Here is a 20,602-nt window from a genome sequence, read left to right on the forward strand (position 1 = left end):
AGGCGTGGGCAGAGTGGCAAGGCAGGCACAAATGCAGGCAGTGAGGGCCAGGTAGGTGTCTGAAAACCCCTTATGCTCAGGACCTAGTGGTGTAATTGGAAATCATCTTTCATTGTCAGTTTATCCTTTTCTGTTAGAGAGTATGGCAGTAAACTGCTGATGCTACATTTGGTTGGTGATTCCACTGCCAAGTTGCTAAGTCCGCATGCTAGTTTTGGTTATCTTTCATGGCAGGGTACTAAGGCTAATGGGATATATAGACGTAGCTAGAAATCCAGACCATTGTACAAACTCTACCTAGTCACTTACTAATGCTGGGATTATAACACTTAGCCAACCTGAACTAAATTAGCTGTAAGATTTAGGATCTAGGGTGTATTTTTAGCAGAGCTCCCAGCGGAGCACCATACGTAAGAAAAAATGGTAAAGTCATCGAGTCGACCAGTCATACACACCGCCTAGTGGTCAGTGTTAGTAATTACCAGTCATGAACACCACCTAGTGGCCAGTGCTAGTAATTACCAGTCATGCACACCGCCTAGTGGCCAGTGTTAGTAATTACCAGTCATACACACCGCCTAGTGGCCAGTGCTAGTAATTACCAGTCATACACACCGCCTAGTGGCCAGTGCTAGTAATTACCAGTCATACACACCGCCTAGTGGCCAGTGCTAGTAATTACCAGTCATACACACCGCCTAGTGGCCAGTGCTAGTAATTACCAGTCATACACACCGCCTAGTGGCCAGTGTTAGTAATTACCAGTCATACACGCTGCCTAGTGGCCAGTGTTAGTAATTACCAGTCATACACTCCGCCTAGTGGCCAGTGTTAGTAATTACCGGTCATACACACCGCCTAGGCGGCGCGGTGGTGTAGTGGTTAGCGCTGTCGCCTCACAGCAAGAAGGTCCTGGGTTCGAGCCCCGGGGCTGGCGAGGGCCTTTCTGTGTGGAGTTTGCATGTTCTCCCCGTGTCCGCGTGGGTTTCCTCCGGGTGCTCCGGTTTCCCCCACAGTCCAAAGACATGCAGGTTAGGTTAACTGGTGACTCTAAATTGACCGTAGGTGTGAGTGGTTGTCTGTGTCTATGTGTCAGCCCTGTGATGACCTGGCGACTTGTCCAGGGTGTACCCCGCCTTTCGCCCGTAGTCAGCTGGGATAGGCTCCAGCTTGCCTGCGACCCTGTAGAAGGATAAAGCGGCTACAGATAATGAGATGAGATGAGACACACCGCCTAGTGGTCAGTGTTAGTAATTACCAGTCATACACACCGCCTAGTGGCCAGTGTTAGTAATTACCGGTCATACACACCACCTAGTGGTCAGTGTTAGTAATTACCAGTTATACACACCGCCTAGTGGCCAGTGCTAGTAATTACCAGTCATACACACCGCCTAGTGGCCAGTGCTAGTAATTACCAGTCATACACACCGCCTAGTGGCCAGTGCTAGTAATTACCAGTCATACACACCGCCTAGTGGCCAGTGCTAGTAATTACCAGTCATACACACCGCCTAGTGGCCAGTGTTAGTAATTACCAGTCATACACTCCGCCTAGTGGCCAGTGCTAGTAATTACCAGTCATACACACCGCCTAGTGGCCAGTGCTAGTAATTACCAGTCATACACACCACCTAGTGGCCAGTGCTAGTAATTACCAATCATACACACCACCTAGTGGCCAGTGCTAGCCAGTAAAGAAATAAAACAAAAGAGACTGGCTATGATATAAAAAAATTCTAGAACCCAGAAACAGATGGGAGCTTCGCTTTTAGGCAGTGCCTAAATCTATATATTACTGTTAACTCAAGGGTCTGCACAGCATAACGTCACGGGTGTGTATATGGGACATGGTCACTGACACTAGACCAATATATTGGTTGTGAATTCAGGTTAATTATTATACTATGCTGTACTGTCTGGTTGAAAAGCTCTATTACACAGCCATAGAGTTCTCTTGCATAAGTAATTTGCATTCTTAAATAACCCATCTCTTTTTCTCAGAATGACCCTCCATGCAGGCGCAGGCGAAGAGGCCGTCCTCGTGGATGTGCACTTCCTCATGCTTCCCGCAGTTTCTCAACAGTGACATCATCCAAACAGGACATGGTGGATTCTACAGAACTTGACCTGTTACACACTGTGATCCCCACACCAACAGCTCAAATGGAGCCCGTTCAGCCCATTGACGCACTCCTAGATGACATCATGACAGGCCTTCATTTTCTACCCTCAGCAGAAAATCAAACCAATCAACATGGCTTCATGAGCATCACTTCCACTTCCAGTGGTGCACCCATTTCGAAAGCTATGTATCCCAACAGTCATTCCATAAAACCCACAGATCCAAAGCAGCATCTGGAAGGCGAACTTGGTGATATCCTTGATCACTTTCTGAGGACTTTTGACCAACAAGTTGGTTGCTGTGGTTTAGATTTGGGTAATGAGACATCGCAAGACAAATTTGATGCAAGCAGTGACAAATTAGACCCCAGCACAGATCCATGGAGCAACACTCCTAAAATACATACACAGCTACAACCGCACAACTTGCATCTTCACCATCAAAAACCACAAGCAGACCTTTTGCACACCTCAAGCACACTGAGCACTCAGTCACAAGTTACAGCTACAGTGAGTCCATCAGTAGCAGAGAAAACCAATGCCCAAGATGGCCAAATACGTAGGTCAGAAGAGGAGAAACCATCAGCAGACCAGAACATTGCGCAACAGTTTGAAAACCGAAGGCTGACTAGGAGCCAAAGCATGAAGCGAAAACTGGAAATGGCCTTCATCAGCCTCCAAAACCCGGTGAAGAGGAAGTGTAAAGAAAAACAGAGCGCTGACCCAAAGAAGAAAAGACAAAGAGATAATCGAGGGCAATCTAAACCACGTGCGAACAAAAGTGGAGTGAATAACATGGATACGCAATCCCTCAGTGAAGAAAGGCAAAAACAACCAAATGCAAGAAAGAGGAGATGTGGCGTGAAGAAATTTGGGAGAAAGAAGAGGTGTGACGAAAATAGAAGCCACCAGATGGATGGTTTTTATGAAAGGAAGAAGAGCCCCCGAAAAGGAAGCCCTGGAACGAATGGCTGTGGTGCGATGAAAAAGAAGAAGAATGTTGGAGAAGATCATGCAGGGGCAGAAAGTATATCTAAAAGTTTCCAGGTTGGGCAACCATCTGTAAAGCGCCAAATAGGAGGAACCTGTATTGAGATAGCTTCTTCAGCTATGGAGAAGGTGAGAATGTTTTTACAGCTCCAAGATGAGAAAGAGGATGAAAGAGCAAATGAGATTGTGGGAATACACAGGGAAAATAAAGTAGGAAATAGAAGAGTAGTCAATCATAAAAGCATATCTGGAGCTGCAGAAAAACACCCTGTTGTAAACAGCTTGCAAGGTAATCTGGGAGAGATTCAGGAGCTAGAAGACGTAGGTAGAATCGTAGTTAACAGAGAGGTTGAGGCCCAGGAAAGAATAAACAGTATGTTGGAAGTGAGCCAGAGGCAAGAAGACGACAAAAGAATGGCCGATGGACTGAGGCAGGAAGATCTGACGAATGAAGAATGCAGCGTACCCTTCCAGCTGAATCTGCCTGTAGATGCAGGTAAGAGGAGTTACTGTCTTTCAAGAAGGACATTTAATACATACTGCAAATTTTACCAAAAGAGAAAGTGATAAATTCGACATTTTCAGATATCTCCCAAAGTAAAGGTGATCACATGCCCAGACCACATTTTAAAGAACTGAAGGCAAATTTGTTATTATCAAAATTCTATTTCTCTCATTTTATTAAATACAGGAATGCATTTTTGATCGCTATTTTGTCACTGCTATAGCAAGTTATGAGTGTTTGAAATATGCTACGTAATATATCAGCCTATATGTCAAAGCAACGGCCGTAAACGAGATTCGTCGAGACCTGTGCGAGACATCGTAGGACGGAAGTAAAACATACAGCGGAAATCAAAGTGACCAACATCTGCCAACGTTGTCAAAAGACGCATGTGCCCTCTTTCGAATGCTGATGTAATCAAGCCGGAAGTTTTGTTTGTTTTGATAGCAATCAGGAAAGTTTGAAAAAAGTAGGCAGTAATCGTCATGTAAACTTGTGTTTGTGCAATACTTCGTTTGGAAAACAGTTTTCAAAATGGCGGCGCTGACACTTGACGTTTCGAAGTCTCGTGAAGATCGCGCGGATAAGCGACGCCTGCTGTGGACCAAACGAACTAAATTCAACACGGCTAAAAACTGAACAGGCCACTAAATATAATATTTAATTGCAATTAGTTGCCAACACGAGTCACGATATAAGGTTACTAAAACCGAAAACGTAATTGAATAACACGTTAATTAAGAAATAAAGCAAGTTTAAAAATGACTTCAGTTCTCCTTTCACATCCACCCTAAAGAGGCCTTCTCCCCCAGGGTGTTTTTTTTTTTTTAATGTGAACTTTGATCTTTTGTCTTAATGCAATGTGAAATTATGTTTGCTTGCTTCTGAGCAGGCAACGCGATGCTTTGCCGTGTTTCTGGTTCTACGAGATTCAACACAAATCGATTGCTAGCCTGCGCTGTGAACTCACGACATGTTTCAAGATTCAAAGAGCCGGCCACATCTTTTATTAGATGCGTATTATCAGAAGACATAGTCTGACTTTAATTATATTTCATTAATATTTTATACTATTGTTAACATTCTGTTTATGATTTATTGTTTATTATACTGCTAGACCACCAGTGCTAGGATTAGCTATGCTATAATTAAGCACGAAATAAATAAACTGAAAAAAAGTACTAGAAGAACATTTGTAAGAACAAAATGTTTCCTGCGTTATATTACAGTATTGAAATACATTTTAAGCTAAACTAGCACAGTGATCAAAGTGTATACCATCCTTTTAGAAATTAACTTCATATTTAAAAGGAATAAGTTAAGCTTCAGCATTTATTCATATTCATGCTGAACAATGTGACAAAATATAATATGGATACCATAATAAAGTTTGTCACAATACACTTTGTGGGCAAACTATGATTGGAAGCAGTTGATGTTTTACTGCTGTTTTGGTGTTGAAATTTATTTTATAGACGAATATCTCCATCCATGGCCAACAGTTAAGAAAACAAATTGGCCGTGCTGTCAAGGTGGAAGGGATGACCAAACAGTCAGAGCAAGACTAGGAAATTCCGGGCGCCTGAGAACTCGTGTTTCTGGAAGATTGTTGGTCTGCGTATTAGCATGGCACGAGCAGCATTTGTAAAAGATGCACATGGTTGGCTTCACACGTGTTTGAGGAAACACATGGTTGCCTTCACCGTCTCCAGTTGTGTGATCGAGGAGAATTAGCTAGTGGATATTAATTGGCAAGACCAAACTGGGGAGACGATAGGGGAAATGAAATATCTGAGATTGTGATATTTCTCATTCAAAGATCGTACTTACACTACCGTTCAAAAGTTTGGGGTCACCCGGACAATTTAGTGTTTTCCATGAAAAGTCACACTTTTATTTACCACCATAAGTTGTAAAATGAATAGAAAATATAGTCAAGACATTTTTCTGGCCATTTTGAGCATTTAATCGACCCCACAAATGTGATGCTCCAGAAACTCAATCTGCTCAAAGGAAGGTCAATTTTATAGCTTCTCTAAAGAGCTAAACTGTTTTCAGCTGTGCTAACATGATTGTACAAGGGTTTTCTAATCATCCATTAGCCTTCTGAGGCAATGAGCAAACACATTGTACCATTAGAACACTGGAGTGAGAGTTGCTGGAAATGGGCCTCTATACACCTATGGAGATATTGCACCAAAAACCAGACATTTAGTAGAATTTAGCTAGAATAGTCATTTACCACATTAGCAATGTATAGAGTGGATTTCTGATTAGTTTAAAGTGATCTTCATTGAAAAGAACAGTGCTTTTCTTTCAAAAATAAGGAAATTTTAAAGTGACCCCAAACTTTTGAATGGTAGTGTATTTTAACCCTATTTTCTGAACGAGTTACTTCATGTACCGATGGTCACTAAAATACCAAGGATATATCAGGCAGCAGTCTTACAGCTTATTTTTGCATTATGTCTCTTGTACCGGGGCGTCATGGTGGTGCAGTGGTTAGCACTATCACCTCACAGCAAGACGGTTCTGGGGTCAGCCGGCGGGGGTCTTTCTGCGTGGAGTTTGCATGTTCTTCCCGTGTCTGCGTGGGTTTCCTCTGGATGCTCCGGTTTCCCCCGCAGTTCAAAGACATGCAGATTATCCAGCCAGTGTATACTTGGTGCCGGTCCAAAGCCCGGATTGATTGGGGAGGGTTGCATCAGGAAGGGCATCTGGTATAAAACCTATGCCAAGTCAAATATGCGGAACAGGTCCGCTGTGGCGACCCTTAATGGGAGCAGGTGAAAGAAGAAGTAGTAGTTTTTATATCATGGTGATGACCGTGTACTGTAAGAAATCCATCCATTGCCCTGTGTCTGGTTGGAGTCTCATCACATCGCTCCTGTGGAGGACGGTCCCATGTGGACAGTTGAAAGTCACACCTGGAGGACGCTCTGGACACTTACAGTAATGCTTTTATGGCTGAGGACTACAGTTGACTTGCAAACTTTAGGACTGCAGTTGTCACGAACAGTTTTGCACTCAAGTTTCCATCAATGAAGAGTTTATAACAACGAAACTGACTTCATGTTAAAACTGTTAATGTTATAGTCATGTTGTCTGTTGTTGCCCAAATGAGGATGGGTTCCCTTTTTGAGTCTGGTTCCTCTCGAGGTTTCTTCCTCATGTCGTCTGAGGGAGTTTTTCCTTGCCACCGTCACCACAGGCTTGCTCATTGGGGATAGATTAGGGATAAAATTAGCTCATGTTTTAAGTCGTTCAAATTCTGTAAAGCTGCTTTGCGACAATGTTTATTGTTAAAAGTGCTATACAAATAAACTTGACTTGGCATTGTCTATATCGCTGTACCACATCTATGGAGCCAGTCCCAGCTGACTTTGGTTGAGAGGCTGGGTACACCCTAGACAGCTCGCCAATCTATCATGGGGCTAACACAGAGAAACGAACAACATTCACACCTATGGGCAAGTTAGAGTAGCCAGTTGACCTAATCCGCATGTCTTTGGACTGTGGGAGGAAACTGGAGCACTCATTGGAAACCCATGCAGGCACAGGGAGAGCTTCAAAACTCCAGGCAGACCCAAACCCAGAACCTGCTTGCTGTGAAGCGACAGTACAAACCACGGCACCATTGTGGCGCCCACTGTAAGAAATCATCTTTTTCTTCAGTTGTGACTTTCATTCCATATATTAGTGTGCTTAATCATTCAGGCTTATGTACACAATGTCATTTACACAAATGCATCACTCTTGGATGAAGGATGTAGCTCTTTATTGTGATGTAACTGTTTTGTATGTTTTTTTGCACCCTCATTTATTTCACCGAAAGAAGAAAACGAGGACCGTGAAGCTACCTTCATCACTACAAAATCGGTCGCAAATGTATTATATTCAAGACCAGATGATCCAGTCTCAGCTCTAGGTGTACAGAATGAAGTTATGCTACTTTCTACCCAAAGCACCATGCACAAAATGTCTAACTTAACTTTGGACGTAGGAGATGCGCCTCGGCTCACATCTGCCGCACGACTCTCACACGCACAACCTTGCCAAGAGCTTTTCAACCCACACACATCCACAGAAGACTTGCTGCAGTTGGCAGGGAGTTCAGTGGATGAAGATGATGTAGATGTGGTGGAGGTGTCCAGCCCAGCCTCTGAGCTGCCTGCTGTATCGACTGTCATCTTGGGGGTGGATCTGAGCACCGAGGAGGAGGAGGAAGAAGTAGATGATGTTGAGATCGATGTGCTTGGTCCAGAACCAGACTAGCTCTCTGAAATAACTTCTGCAAATCTGGTAAGGTTCATTTTAGTGGTGAAAGGCAAGTTTATTTGTCCGCTACATTTCATGCGGGAAAATGCATTTAGATCAGACATGTCAAGAGTATGGCCTGTAGGTCGAATAAAGGTTCTAATTCAGCCCAACAAGAGGACTTGGTCCATGCATAAATTAAAATATGTGTCTAAAGTAAAGTTGTAGGTCCTGTAGGCCTTGATTGAATTGAAAAATTCAAAAGAGATCTCGTCTCTGTTATTCCACTGGGGGCAATAAACTCAGGACCATAAGCTAAAAATCAATCAAAGGCCTTCCCACGCCATGTGGCGGCGCCAATCTCCGTTTCCGTAGCCCTCGGCCTCTCTCCTATTACATAGCTAGGGTTACAGTGGGGGTGGGGGGGTGGGGCTAGTCCTCTGGTAACCGCGAGAGTTTGACTCCCCACTCGCATCTGTATTGCAGCGTGCCTTGCCAGATGGCAGTAGGTACCATTTTTATGATGGTCTTTGGTATGACCCAACCGTGAGTCGAACTCGCAATCTTCCAATCGAGAGGTGGACACGCTAACCACTAGACCAACTCGCGGTTATTGGGTCATAAACTAACTTGCTGACAAAATTTACTAAAGGTACACTATAGCCAGGGCGGCACGGTGGTGTAGTGGTTAGCGCTGTCGCCTCACAGCAAGAAGGTCCTGGGTTCGAGCCCCGGGGCCGGCGAGGGCCTTTCTGTGTGGAGTTTGCATGTTCTCCCCGTGTCCGCGTGGGTTTCCTCCGGGTGCTCCGGTTTCCCCCACAGTCCAAAGACATGCAGGTTAGGTTAACTGGTGACTCTAAATTGACCGTAGGTGTGAATGTGAGTGTGAATGGTTGTCTGTGTTTATGTGTCAGCCCTGTGATGACCTGGCGACTTGTCCAGGGTGTACCCCGCCTTTCGCCCGTAGTCAGCTGGGATAGGCTCCAGCTTGCCTGCGACCCTGTAGAAGGATAAAGCGGCTAGAGATAATGAGATGAGATGAGACACTATAGCCAAAAATATGTGTTCACCTGACCAACATGCTCATATTACAAAACCCATGGGCATTAAAATGGAGTTGGTCTCTCTTTGCTGTAATGATAACCGCCACTCTTCTGGGAAGGCCTTCCATTCGATTTTGGAGGTCACATTGTAGGGCAGTCAGCGTTCCAGTTCATCCCAAAGGTGTTCAGTGGGGTTGAGGTCAGGGCTCGGGCCACTCAACATCTTCTACATCAACCTTGGCAAACCATGTCTTCATGGATCTTTCTTTTGTGCAATGGGGCATTGTTATGCTGGAACATGTTTGGGCCCTTCCAGTGAAGGGAAATGTTAATGCCATAGCATACAAAGATCTCCGAGAGAATTGTGAACTTCCAAATTTGTTGCAACAGTTTTGGCCCACATGGCTGTGATGGACAGGTGTCCATGTGCTTTTGGTCAATATGGTCAAATGTAATTATTTATTAACATGCTAAAAATTTGACACTGTAACAACAATTTATTGTCTCACCTGCGTAGCAGTTTTGCAAGACATAGCGATCACTTTTCCGGACATCCGTCTGTCTGTTAAGAACTTTTGACATTTTCAAATATCTCCAAAATTAAAGGTGATCCTGTGCCCATAGCATTTTAACATCCACCCTAAAGAGGCCTTCTCCCCCCGAGGGGGTTAATGCGAACTTTGATCTGTTGTCTTAATGCAATGTGAAATTATGTTTGCTTGCTTCTGAGCAGGCGAGACTTTGCTGTGCTCCTGTTTTTTCGAGAAGAACTCATTTTAGCACTTTTGGATTTTTTTTTTTATTTGTAAATTTTGCAAACTACTGTATATTGATTTTGGGCAAATGTGGACTATTTTGTATAGATTCATGACATAATGATAGTTATTATACATACAGGACACTTTTTCGATGGAATAAAAACGTGTTCTATTCCCTTTTAGTGGGTTTCATTCATTTGGTTCGATAGCATGCAATATTGTTAGCATATTGTTTATCCCTATGTGTATTACGTCACTCGCTTCAGTGGAGAATGAGCGTTGAATATGGTTTACGATGTTGCATGATTGTCAAGACAACATGACGTCACACGTCGGAGCTGATGCAAATATTCAGTGAGAGAGTTTTCTGCTGCACACGCACAGAAGCATTTCTTTGTTCGTCAGCAGCGCCCGCAATAAACTGTCGCAGTGAATTGAAAATGCCATAAGATACATATTATACGTGAAACTTCCACGCTAACGAGCGACTGTGACAGTTTGTAAAGAAACAGGGCCACCAGGTTTGCTTCATAATTGTTCCATTAAATGTGTATGTATAATAATAATAATAATAATAATATTGGCTGGCTTTTTTTCATCAACTCGTTCAATATCCTGCTAGCTGAATGGAATATATCTGATATACCACTCAATGCCAGCCAGTATTATTTAAATAAGTTGGGACCCTTGTCCCTTTTAGGTTGCAATACTACAACCCCGATTCCAAAAAAGTTGGGATAAAGTACAAATTGTAAATAAAAACGGAATGCAATAATTTGCAAATCTCAAAAACTGATATTGTATTCACAATAGAACATAGACAACATATCAAATGTCGAAAGTGAGACATTTTGAAATTTCGTGGCAAATATTGGCTCATTTGAAATTTCATGACAGCAACACATCTCAAAAAAGTTGGGACAGGGGCAATAAGAGGCTGGAAAAGTTAAAGGTACAAAAAAGGGACAGCTGGAGGACCAAATTGCAACTCATTGGGTCAATTGGCAATAGGTCATTAACATGACTGGGTATAAAAAGAGCGTCTTGGAGTGGCAGCGGCTCTCAGAAGTAAAGATGGGAAGAGGATCACCAATCCCCCTAATTCTGCACCGACATATAGTGGAGCAATATCAGAAAGGAGTTCGACAGTGTAAAATTGCAAAAAGTTTGAACATATCATCATCTACAGTGCATAATATCATCAAAAGATTCAGAGAATCTGGAAGAATCTCTGTGCGTAAGGGTCAAGGCCGGAAAACCATACTGGGTGCCCGTGATCTTCGGGCCCTTAGACGGCACTGCATCACATACAGGCATGCTTCTGTATTGGAAATCACAAAATGGGCTCAGGAATATTTCCAGAGAACATTATCTGTGAACACAAGTCACCGTGCCATCTGCCGTTGCCAGCTAAAACTCTATAGTTCAAAGAAGAAGCCATATTTAAACATGATCCAGAAGCGCAGACGTCTTCTCTGGGCCAAGGCTCATTTAAAATGGACTGTGGCAAAGTGGAAAACTGTTCTGTGGTCAGATGAATCAAAATTTGAAGTTTTTTATGGAAATCAGGGACGCCGTGTCATTCGGACTAAAGAGGAGAAGGACGACCCAAGTTGTTATCAGCACTCAGTTCAGAAGCCTGCATCTCTGATGGTATGGGGTTGCATTAGTGCGTGTGGCATGGGCAGCTTACACCTCTGGAAAGACACCATCAATGCTGAAGGGTATATCCAGGTTCTAGAGCAACATATGCTCCCATCCAGATGACGTCTCTTTCAGGGAAGACCTTGCATTTTCCAACATGACAATGCCAAACCGCATACTGCATCAATTACAGCATCATGGCTGCGTAGAAGAAGGGTCCGGGTACTGAACTGGCCAGCCTGCAGTCCAGATCTTTCACCCATAGAAAACATTTGGCGCATCATAAAACGGAAGATACGACAAAAAAGACCTAAGACAGTTGAGCAACTAGAATCCTACATTAGACAAGAATGGGTTAACATTCCTATCCCTAAACTTGAGCAACTTGTCTCCTCAGTCCCCAGACGTTTACAGACTGTTGTAAAGAGAAAAGGGGATGTCTCACAGTGGTAAACATGGCCTTGTCCCAACTTTTTTGAGATGTGTTGTTGTCATGAAATTTAAAATCACCTAATTTTTCTCTTTAAATGATACATTTTCTCAGTTTAAACATTTGATATGTCATCTATGTTCTATTCTGAATAAAATATGGAATTTTGAAACTTCCACATCATTGCATTCCGCTTTTATTTACAATTTGTACTTTGTCCCAACTTTTTTGGAATCGGGGTTGTATTTACGCGTAAAGTTGATGCATTTGATTTTTTTTTCTTCAGCCCTAATTGTGATGCACTGAATAATAATCTGCTTTTTTTTTGTTCTTTTGTCTTCATACAACAGGACCCCCACACAATCACAGATCTGCTGTGGTGAGAGTTACGGTAATGGAGGGAACAGGTATAGAAATCAAGTCCTACGTATTTTTATATGTCGGTCAGGTTCACCACACCTGAGGTGGGACGTTGGACTTCGTATCATGTCTGTAACCACACAAAAAGGTTTAAGTTTTATTTGTTTTAAGTCAGATATGCTGAACAAGTGGCTTTATTCCATCTGATTTCCTTTTAAGACTGGAGTGGCAGAACGAGAATGGACAAAGTGCAAGATTTGTTCAATAAAAAGACAGTTTAGTTTATGTTTAACATCAAGCTTTAAGCCAGGGGTTCTACAGGTGACTGTTGGTGTCTGTTGACCCTTGTTTATGTGCCTGTCTTCTGAAACTGCTAAACTAATTTTCTTAATTTTCCTTGTTTGTAAGCTTTTGTTGTGTTTAAGATTAAACCATTGATTTGTAATTTTACTGTGTATGTTTTGAGCTGAATGGGGTTGGGGTTGAGTCTAAAATGGCACAATATGAGATAATGATTTAACCGAAGCTCATTTTTTTGCACAATTTTGTCAAACAGGAAGTGCAGGTTCAATCTTGGAATTTAGTTTTCAGGAACTTCTTCCTTATGTCACCTTGGAAAATAGCACTTGATCTAGCACATGTTGTTTTTTTGCACAATTAACTAAAAGTACAGTATCAGAACGAGTAAAGGTTACAAAAACGCTGTGTCTGCTGTTGAGATTCGCAGCAAGTGACTCAACTGGTGATGAAAAGTTTCTTTAAAAATCCATTGTTCATGAAATCCTATGGCTTTAATTTGATAAAATATACTGTAGTATGCTTTTCACATGATCTCTTAAAGAATCAGATAATGATGACTTGTGATCAGATGTAGACATACTTGAATTTGAATGTGTGGGACTGGTTCCTATGATCCAGGTCGCAAAATATTCTGTATGATTTCCGAAGGAGGGGGGTATACTGGTTTACCTCTGTCTGTCCGTCCGTCTATCCGAAACACCGTTTTCTCAGCAACTACAAATCACAACTTCTTGATATTTGGTACCGAGCTTCAGCTTGGAGTTCTATACCGTGTATACCTTTTTCAGGTCTGTCGCACATCAACTTCCTGTTTACCGACTGAATGTATTTACAGAACATATAGCGTGGATTGACACAATTTTCGTAACACTTTTCTCAGCAACTACAAATCACAGCTGCTTGATATTTGGTACTGAGCTTCATCTTGGGGTTCTATACCACGTATACCGTTTTCAGGTCTGTCCCACATCGACTTCCTGTTTACCAACTGAATGTATTTACGAAACATATAGGGTGGATTTACACAATTTTCGTAACACTTTTCTCAGCAACTACAAATCACAGCTGCTTGATATTTGGTACTGAGCTTCATCTTGGGGTTCTATACCATGTATACCGTTTTCAGGTCTGTCCCACATCGACTTCCTGTTTACCAACTGAATGTATTTACGAAACATATAGGGTGGATTTTTTTTTTTTTTTTAAGATATTTTTTTGGGCTTTTTGCACCTTTATTGGATAGGACAGTGTAGAGACAGGAAATGAGCGGGGGAGAGAGAGAGAGAGAGACGGGAAGGGATCGGGAAATGACCTCGGGCTGGAATCGAACCCGGGTCGCCCGCATTCATGGTATGGCGCCTTAACCACCTGAGCCACGACGCCCCCATAGGGTGGATTTTGATGCTATTTCAAGAAGCAAAATGCTATTTCAAAATGCCAGTTTACCAGGACTCTGTTTGAAACCCCTGGGGAGAGACTCTGCTCTTTACTTACTTGTTTCAGGGTTAATTATTTGTTGAAGTCGACATTCATAATGAGTGTCCTATTCCTTCGATTGCTTGCATTCTGATATAAGCGAGAGCGGGGGCTACGTAAGTGAGCAGTAGCTCACAGTTGACCTTGTTGTGTTTAACGTTTGCATACGCTAATGCTGTGCACACTCACTCACTCACTCACTCACTCGCACACACAACAATCTTGAAGTGGACGTGTGTTTATAATGCATTTATTGGTTCATGATGTTTTATGCTCCTGCTACACATCAAACCTGAGCTGCTCTTGACCAATCACCTCACAGGGGCGTGGCCTTGCTAACTTTGATGAGTATATGTTGAGCACAGTTAGAGCACCACAGGAGGCATTGTTTAGCACCTGACAAGAAACTGGGTAAGACAGGATGGCTGTATGGTGTGTGGTACAGTAGAGTGTCAATGCTGTTAACAAGGAGTGTGGGTAAAGTGTGTGGTGGGTGTTCAGTGGTGTGTGTGCACGGGGTAGACGCTGCCCTGTTAATGCTGGATCCTACGGATGGACTGGATCTGAGGAGTCTGACTGTGGGAGCCCCAGTTCTTCCAGTGCTGGTATTCTCCGCTGTGCTTCTCACACTCCATGATGTACTGCCTGCCCCTGTAGCCTGGGAACTCATAACACACAAAACTACACACATACACACAGAAAAAGTTCCTCAGCTTAGTGCCTCTACCGAAAACACATGGTCAAAATTGAAAGCTTGTATGTTGTGTTTGGGGTTGGAACTCACGCGCCACACTGCACATGCATGGAGCCCACTTCCATATTGCACCAGCCCATGGCCTGCAGAGAGGGGTAATCATCACACAGCTCTGTACAGCGACCCAGGAAGTTTTCCTTCTCATAGATCATCATGCGGCTGGTCTGGTGAGCCTGAAGACACAAAGGCAGAATTACACGTACACCATACACACATACACCTTATCAAAGTTGCATACCTGACACTGGGGATCATTAAAAATGCTTATTATGATTCACTTACTTATTATAGAAGATCAGTTTGTTGAATTAAATGAGTTAAAATGTAAGAGATTGGGAAACTCAAGCTCTCTGTATAAATGTGTCCCTTTTCCTAATTTAAAGCTCAGTTTAACTGTACATTAAATAAAAATCATAAACCTTCTCTTAACATGATCTAATTAAGCTCTAATTTGATGATGAAGAAGAAGCCTTTATTTGTCATATGAAGCAGTGAACACACGCATGCACGCACACGTGTGCAATGACATGAGCATACACACATACCCAGAGCAGTGGGCAGCGATGTTAAAGCACCCGGGGAGCAGTTGGGGGTTCGGTGCCTTGCTCAAGGGCACTTCAGCCATGATACAGAGGGAGGAGAAAGTACTGCTCATTCATTCAACTCCCCTCATGTTTTTCCTGCTGGTCCTGGGAATCGAACCAGCGACCTTTTGGGCCCAATGCTGCTTCTCTAACCTTGATGCCTGCCCTCATGGCTGCTCTTCATTATCTTAATTTGATTAATTAAAGAGCTGTACCATATAAAACCTACAGTAGCAGTATTAAAATTTGTTTCACATACATTATAGCCTAAAAGTGCTGTTTTATGTCATAGAAACGTACACAATTTAGTTTAGTTTAAAAAAAAACATTTTGACTAATATACTGTAGATGCAACTGTATAAAGTGAAATAATGCTAACAGAAAGAACTAGAAGCGGCACGGTGGTGTAGTGGTTAGCGCTGTCGCCTCACAGCAAGAAGGTCCTGGGTTCGAGCCCCGTGGCCGGCGAGGGCCTTTCTGTGTGGAGTTTGCATGTTCTCCCCGTGTCCACGTGGGTTTCCTCCGGGTGCTCCGGTTTCCCCCACAGTCCAAAGACATGCAAGTTAGGTTAACTGGTGACTCTAAATTGACCGTAGGTATGAATGTGAGTGTGAATGGTTGTCTGTGTCTATGTGTCAGCCCTGTGATGACCTGGCGACTTGTCCAGGGTGTACCCCGCCTTTCGCCCGTAGTCAGCTGGGATAGGCTCCAGCTTGCCTGCAACCCTGTAGAACAGGATAAAGCGGCTAGAGATAATGAGATGAGATGAGATGAGAAAGAACTAGACTAACAACTGATATTGTGTTAGGAGTGTTTGAGTTTACTATTTGTATATTAACAATTTTGAAACATAAAGCAAAAGAATTTCTTGAATAATAAATATCATAGCTGTCTTTGCGATAATGTACAGTTTTACTATTTAACAGTTGTTCCATGAAGTCGAGTCGTACATGAGCTGATAGCCGACTTCAATAAATAAAAACTTTATACAAAACGTCCTCCCAAATAATTTCTGCTTAGAATCTAACCAAACCGGTGAAATGACAGGAACAATTTTGTGAAAAAATGCGATAATAATAATAATAAAAATAATAATAATTCCTGAAAAAAGATATGTTCTTACCATTAAATACTTTTATTCCATATTTCGTTGCTTTTTTGTTGAGGTTTTGTTTTCAAGTAGAGTTTTTATTTCGTCCTCGGTTGGTTCAGCAACACACGCCACCATTTTTTTCTCTACTCTCGGGATATGAGCTGATATCCTAGTAGTAGAGTAGCCAATCAGAGCGCACGATTACTCGTATCCAGTGAATGTGGACAGAATAAAATATTGTATTTTGTCTTTTATAAATGATATGAAAGTTCTTGGGAGTCGAGTCAAGACTTTTGAACCTGAATGCATGTAGTGCTGTCTATACATATGGAGATAAACATATTGTACTTACAGCACAGTAGATGGGCCTGAAGGACATAAATCTCTCGACATGGTAGGCCAGGTTTCCACAGTAGGAGTCCCAGTGAGGGTATTCACCTCTCTCCAGGACAAACTGCTGTCCCTGGAAATCATGATGTTCATAACCCACCCAGCTGAGGAAAAAAAGAGCCAGTTTGTTAGTGCTCCAAGACATCATCTCATCTCATCTCATCTCATCTCATCTCATCTCATCTCATCATCTCTAGCCGCTTTATCCTGTTCTACAGGGTCGCAGGCAAGCTGGAGCCTATCCCAGCTGACTACGGGCGAAAGGCGGGGTACACCCTGGACAAGTCGCCAGGTCATCACAGGGCTGACACATAGACACAGACAACCATTCACACTCACATTCACACCTACGGTCAATTTAGAGTCACCAGTTAACCTAACCTGCATGTCTTTGGACTGTGGGGGAAACCGGAGCACCCGGAGGAAACCCACGCGGACACGGGGAGAACATGCAAACTCCACACAGAAAGGCCCTCGCCGGCCACGGGGCTCGAACCCGGACCTTCTTGCTGTGAGTTGACAACGCTAACCACTACACCACCGTGCCGCCCTCCAAGACATCAGTTTGCATAAAATACACAATAAGGCCTTACATCAGGCCTTACTACAGGTTATCAGTTAAATCACACTGTACTGAGCACATGCTGACTGACATATATATATATATATATATATATATATATATATATATATATATATATATATATAAACACACACTTACGCGCCACTTTCCACACGGATGGAGCGGATGTTGTCGAAGCCGCACTTCTGGATGTTGCAGCACTCTGAAGTGAACTCCTGAAACTTGCCCTGGAAGTGCTCCTGCTCAAACACGGTCACCTGCAGGACCATCAACACAAATATCAGATGCATAAACTTGTGTATGTATTTGGCATAACCATATTTGACTGATGCCTCATTTACCTTAAAGAACGGAGCCATGCCCATGCCAGAGTGCATCATGGGATGCATCATGGAGGATCGGCTGAATCGGTACATCTTTATTCCTGAGGATAAAGAAGATCATTCTTTGAGTGCTCATATTACTGTAATTTAAATACATTTAATACAAATCATGTGGCGCTTTAAAGTCCAATTAGGTATCGTTTTTAAAGTATCTACATTTTTCAAGTCAAAGATACATAGGTACAAAAGCTAAAGGTGCTGAGAGTGTACCGTATATGCAAATGATCGTGTTAGTAAAAGTTAGTGAATAGAATGTTCTTTAGGTAATAAAAAATACTCTATTACTGAAAAAAAACTAGTGCAAAACTAGCAGAGAAACTGAAGTCGTCAAATGCATTTCAAACGCTAAAAATGAATTGTAGTTGTTTATTATAAGTGAGTTATAAAGTAGGTCATGTGACAAAGGCATTTTTTTTTTAATGTCCAGTTAATTTGATGTGTTGTACATAAAGAGTAATTTAGGTGTGTGAAGTTATTTGGGACTCTTACCGTTATTTTTCAGTCACACTTCACGCCTGATCGCCTGACTCGCGTGGAGTTTTCAGAGGGCCTGGCGCGCTGGTTTTATACAGACCTCCGGGAGCGCGCACAGGACTTCTGCTCAGTGTCGTGTGTGTGCGCGGTCCCGCACCATTGCCACCCGAGCCTCACCATTGCCACCAGCTCAGCACATTTATTATAGAACTCTGTATGTGTGTGTGTGTGGTTGCATTGGGCAGGAGCCCTTTTACATAGCATTATGAGTGAGGTGAATAGAAGAGAGGGTGTGTAAAAAACCCTCTCACAAACCGTCCCAGCCACACAAAAGGGCATTCCCTCAGGTCAGCACTCCTGTATGTGATACAAAGAGCCTCCAACATAACTAGGATTATGAACGCGTAAGTGCAGAGTAGCGCCTGGTGTATGTGTTTGGAGATTTTGAGTAGTACAGACGTACTTAATTAATCGATAGATAAGAGTTCATGGCTCATACATGTCTGACTATATATTCTACTTTCTAGAAAAACTCACTTAAAAACCAAGTTTGATGATACTAGAAAAAAACAATTCAATTTTGAACCATTAGGCCTATGGGTTCTCTGGCTGTCCCTCTTATACCCCTTTTGAACCAACAGGGAACGGGTTCTTGAACTGGGTCAGAATTCTTTGAATTTTGGTGCCAGCTAGGGAACCAGTTTTGAGAGGAACCGTTGTAATCAAGAATGCATCATGAACAGAAGGTGTTGCACATATCACAACACAAGTAAACAGTAGTAGCAAAATGGTGGTGCACATCTTGATGACTTTTGTTCTGTTATTGCAGATATTTGTTTTCGGTCCTTTTTTTTTTGACGTATTCTTCATCATTGCTGTGCTCTGCTTCCTCTCCAAACTAATGACACACCCACTGATGTCACGGTTTGTACTGGAAAAAACAGCTATATTCTGGTTCCAACTTTTCAGGTTCCGAACCAATTTATCTTTGGTTCGAAATGTTTCACAAAAGCATCGCAACACAAAGATCATCGTTAAATGGTAGAGCGAGCAGCACAATGAACACTCTTTCACTCCAAGTTAAGATGCTCTTAGCATTAAGAGACTTTTAGGAAACCCACCCCTGAACAGTTCAAACATTGGTGCATGAACAAGAACAGAACTCGTTCCCTGTTGGTCGAAAAGGGGTGTTAGTGAACTCATTGAGGTTCTGTGCAAAGAGTGTTTCCCAGTCTTGCTCTTATGCCAAGATCAGACTACAGGAATTCAGCCTGATTTTCATACAGTTTTGTTGTGGCCATCAAATTTCAAGTGTGAAGCCCAAATATGACTGTAGGGAACGACAAATGGTGTCAGCCCTGTGATGACCTGGCGACTTGTCCAGGGTGTACCCCGCCTCTCGCCCATAGTCAGCTGGGATAGGCTCCAGCTTGCCTGCGATCCTGTAGAACAGGATAAGCGGCTACAGATAATGGATGGATGAATGGATGGATGGATGGAACGACGAATGGGCCTTATAGTGTGATATAATCAAAGAACATCAATGTGGCATCTGGGACACACCATGACACCCTGACAAAAAAGTCTAGCATGACAGAATTTTTGAATTTTCTCACCTAATTTGACAACTCCTATGATGTCATCTTACTTGATAGCCATGAATTAAAATTTCCTGACCCTCCTCTCCGACAACACACAAGAACATGAATGATTATTGGTCAGGGTCAAACCTGTCATGTTGCCAGTCTCCTGACCAAGACACAGCAAGAATTTATGGTGCCATAACTGTCTAATCTGACAGGGTGACCATCGTGAAAGGCAAAAATATCATGGAGTCTGATCCCAGCATTAACTAGAACCATTGTAGGAAGTTAAGCACACTTAACCTATTGAAGAACCCTCAAAGAACATCATGGATGATGTAAAGTTGGAGACCTACCACATGAAAACCATGTTGACACAAAGTTCTTCACAGCTCACTCAGTTCTATTTCTTAGTACCTCTCTGACTGTATGTTACTGTTATGTTTATAGGACACTTTCAGAAAAAAAAACTCCTTGATTATTGAGGTGATATCTTCAAGGGAACACCGTTTGTACCTTAACTATATAGCTTTTATCTAGCATGAAGCTTTACTCTAAAAGTTTTTCTGTAGATACCTGAGATCAAACGTAATCTGCACCCATGTGTCCAGGTGAAAGGTACACACTAAAGGTATGAAAAATGCACCCTTGAGGGTATTATGCAAGTGACATCAAAAGGTACAGATTAGTAAATTTTTTCTGAAAAAATAATACTATTAAATTATATTGTATATTTTATGTTTTTTGTACTTACATAACCAACATGCTTTAAATTAAAGTACATACTTGTACTTTAATTGTACTTAAGTATCATTTTAGGGCATTTGTACTAAATTTGTACCAGTATAGAAAACCAATGCTTGTACTCCCA

General features: G+C 42.4%; 2 protein-coding genes and 1 long non-coding RNA gene across 3 annotated transcripts in view; 2 read left to right on the forward strand and 1 right to left on the reverse strand.

Moving 5' to 3' along the window:
* The window catches only part of LOC132890050 (uncharacterized), a 9,308-nt gene extending 6,959 nt beyond the window's left edge, over positions 1-2,349 (forward strand). Inside the window, exon 3 of the long non-coding RNA XR_009655141.1 lies at positions 2,005-2,349. This is a non-coding gene — a long non-coding RNA (uncharacterized LOC132890050). The remainder of the gene's footprint in view (positions 1-2,004) is intronic.
* A 101-nt stretch (positions 2,350-2,450) lies between these two features.
* On the forward strand, positions 2,451-12,439 carry LOC132890051 (uncharacterized). The gene is made up of 3 exons (XM_060926849.1): positions 2,451-3,610; positions 7,455-7,921; positions 12,102-12,439. Exons 1-2 carry the CDS (start codon positions 2,767-2,769, stop codon positions 7,892-7,894), a joined length of 1,284 nt encoding a protein of 427 aa, XP_060782832.1. The 5' UTR covers positions 2,451-2,766; the 3' UTR covers positions 7,895-7,921; positions 12,102-12,439.
* A 1,981-nt stretch (positions 12,440-14,420) lies between these two features.
* Positions 14,421-17,707, reverse strand: cryba1l1 (crystallin, beta A1, like 1). The gene is made up of 5 exons (XM_060926850.1): positions 17,633-17,707; positions 17,430-17,548; positions 16,671-16,812; positions 14,672-14,814; positions 14,421-14,568 (listed from the first exon to the last, which is right to left on the reverse strand). Exons 1-5 carry the CDS (start codon positions 17,705-17,707, stop codon positions 14,421-14,423), a joined length of 627 nt encoding a protein of 208 aa, XP_060782833.1.
* Positions 17,708-20,602: the final 2,895 nt, after the last annotated feature.

The sequence above is a fragment of the Neoarius graeffei genome, chromosome 8 (assembly GCF_027579695.1).
Source record: "Neoarius graeffei isolate fNeoGra1 chromosome 8, fNeoGra1.pri, whole genome shotgun sequence".
NCBI classification, from domain to species: domain Eukaryota; kingdom Metazoa; phylum Chordata; class Actinopteri; order Siluriformes; family Ariidae; genus Neoarius; species Neoarius graeffei.

Excerpts from the sequence above, each read along its gene's own strand:
- LOC132890051 (XM_060926849.1), top strand. The coding sequence starts at position 2,767 with ATGAAGCGAAAACTGGAAATGGCCTTCATCAGCCTCCAAAACCCGGTG. Across the intron at positions 3,611-7,454 it reads GAATCTGCCTGTAGATGCAG|AAGAAAACGAGGACCGTGAA; the intron begins GTAAGAGGAGTT and ends TTTCACCGAAAG.
- cryba1l1 (XM_060926850.1), bottom strand. The coding sequence starts at position 17,707 with ATGTACCGATTCAGCCGATCCTCCATGATGCATCCCATGATGCACTCT. Across the intron at positions 16,813-17,429 it reads ATCCGTGTGGAAAGTGGCGC|CTGGGTGGGTTATGAACATC; the intron begins GTAAGTGTGTGT and ends TTTTTTCCTCAG. Across the intron at positions 14,815-16,670 it reads TCAGGCCCATCTACTGTGCT|GCTCACCAGACCAGCCGCAT; the intron begins GTAAGTACAATA and ends TTGTGTCTTCAG.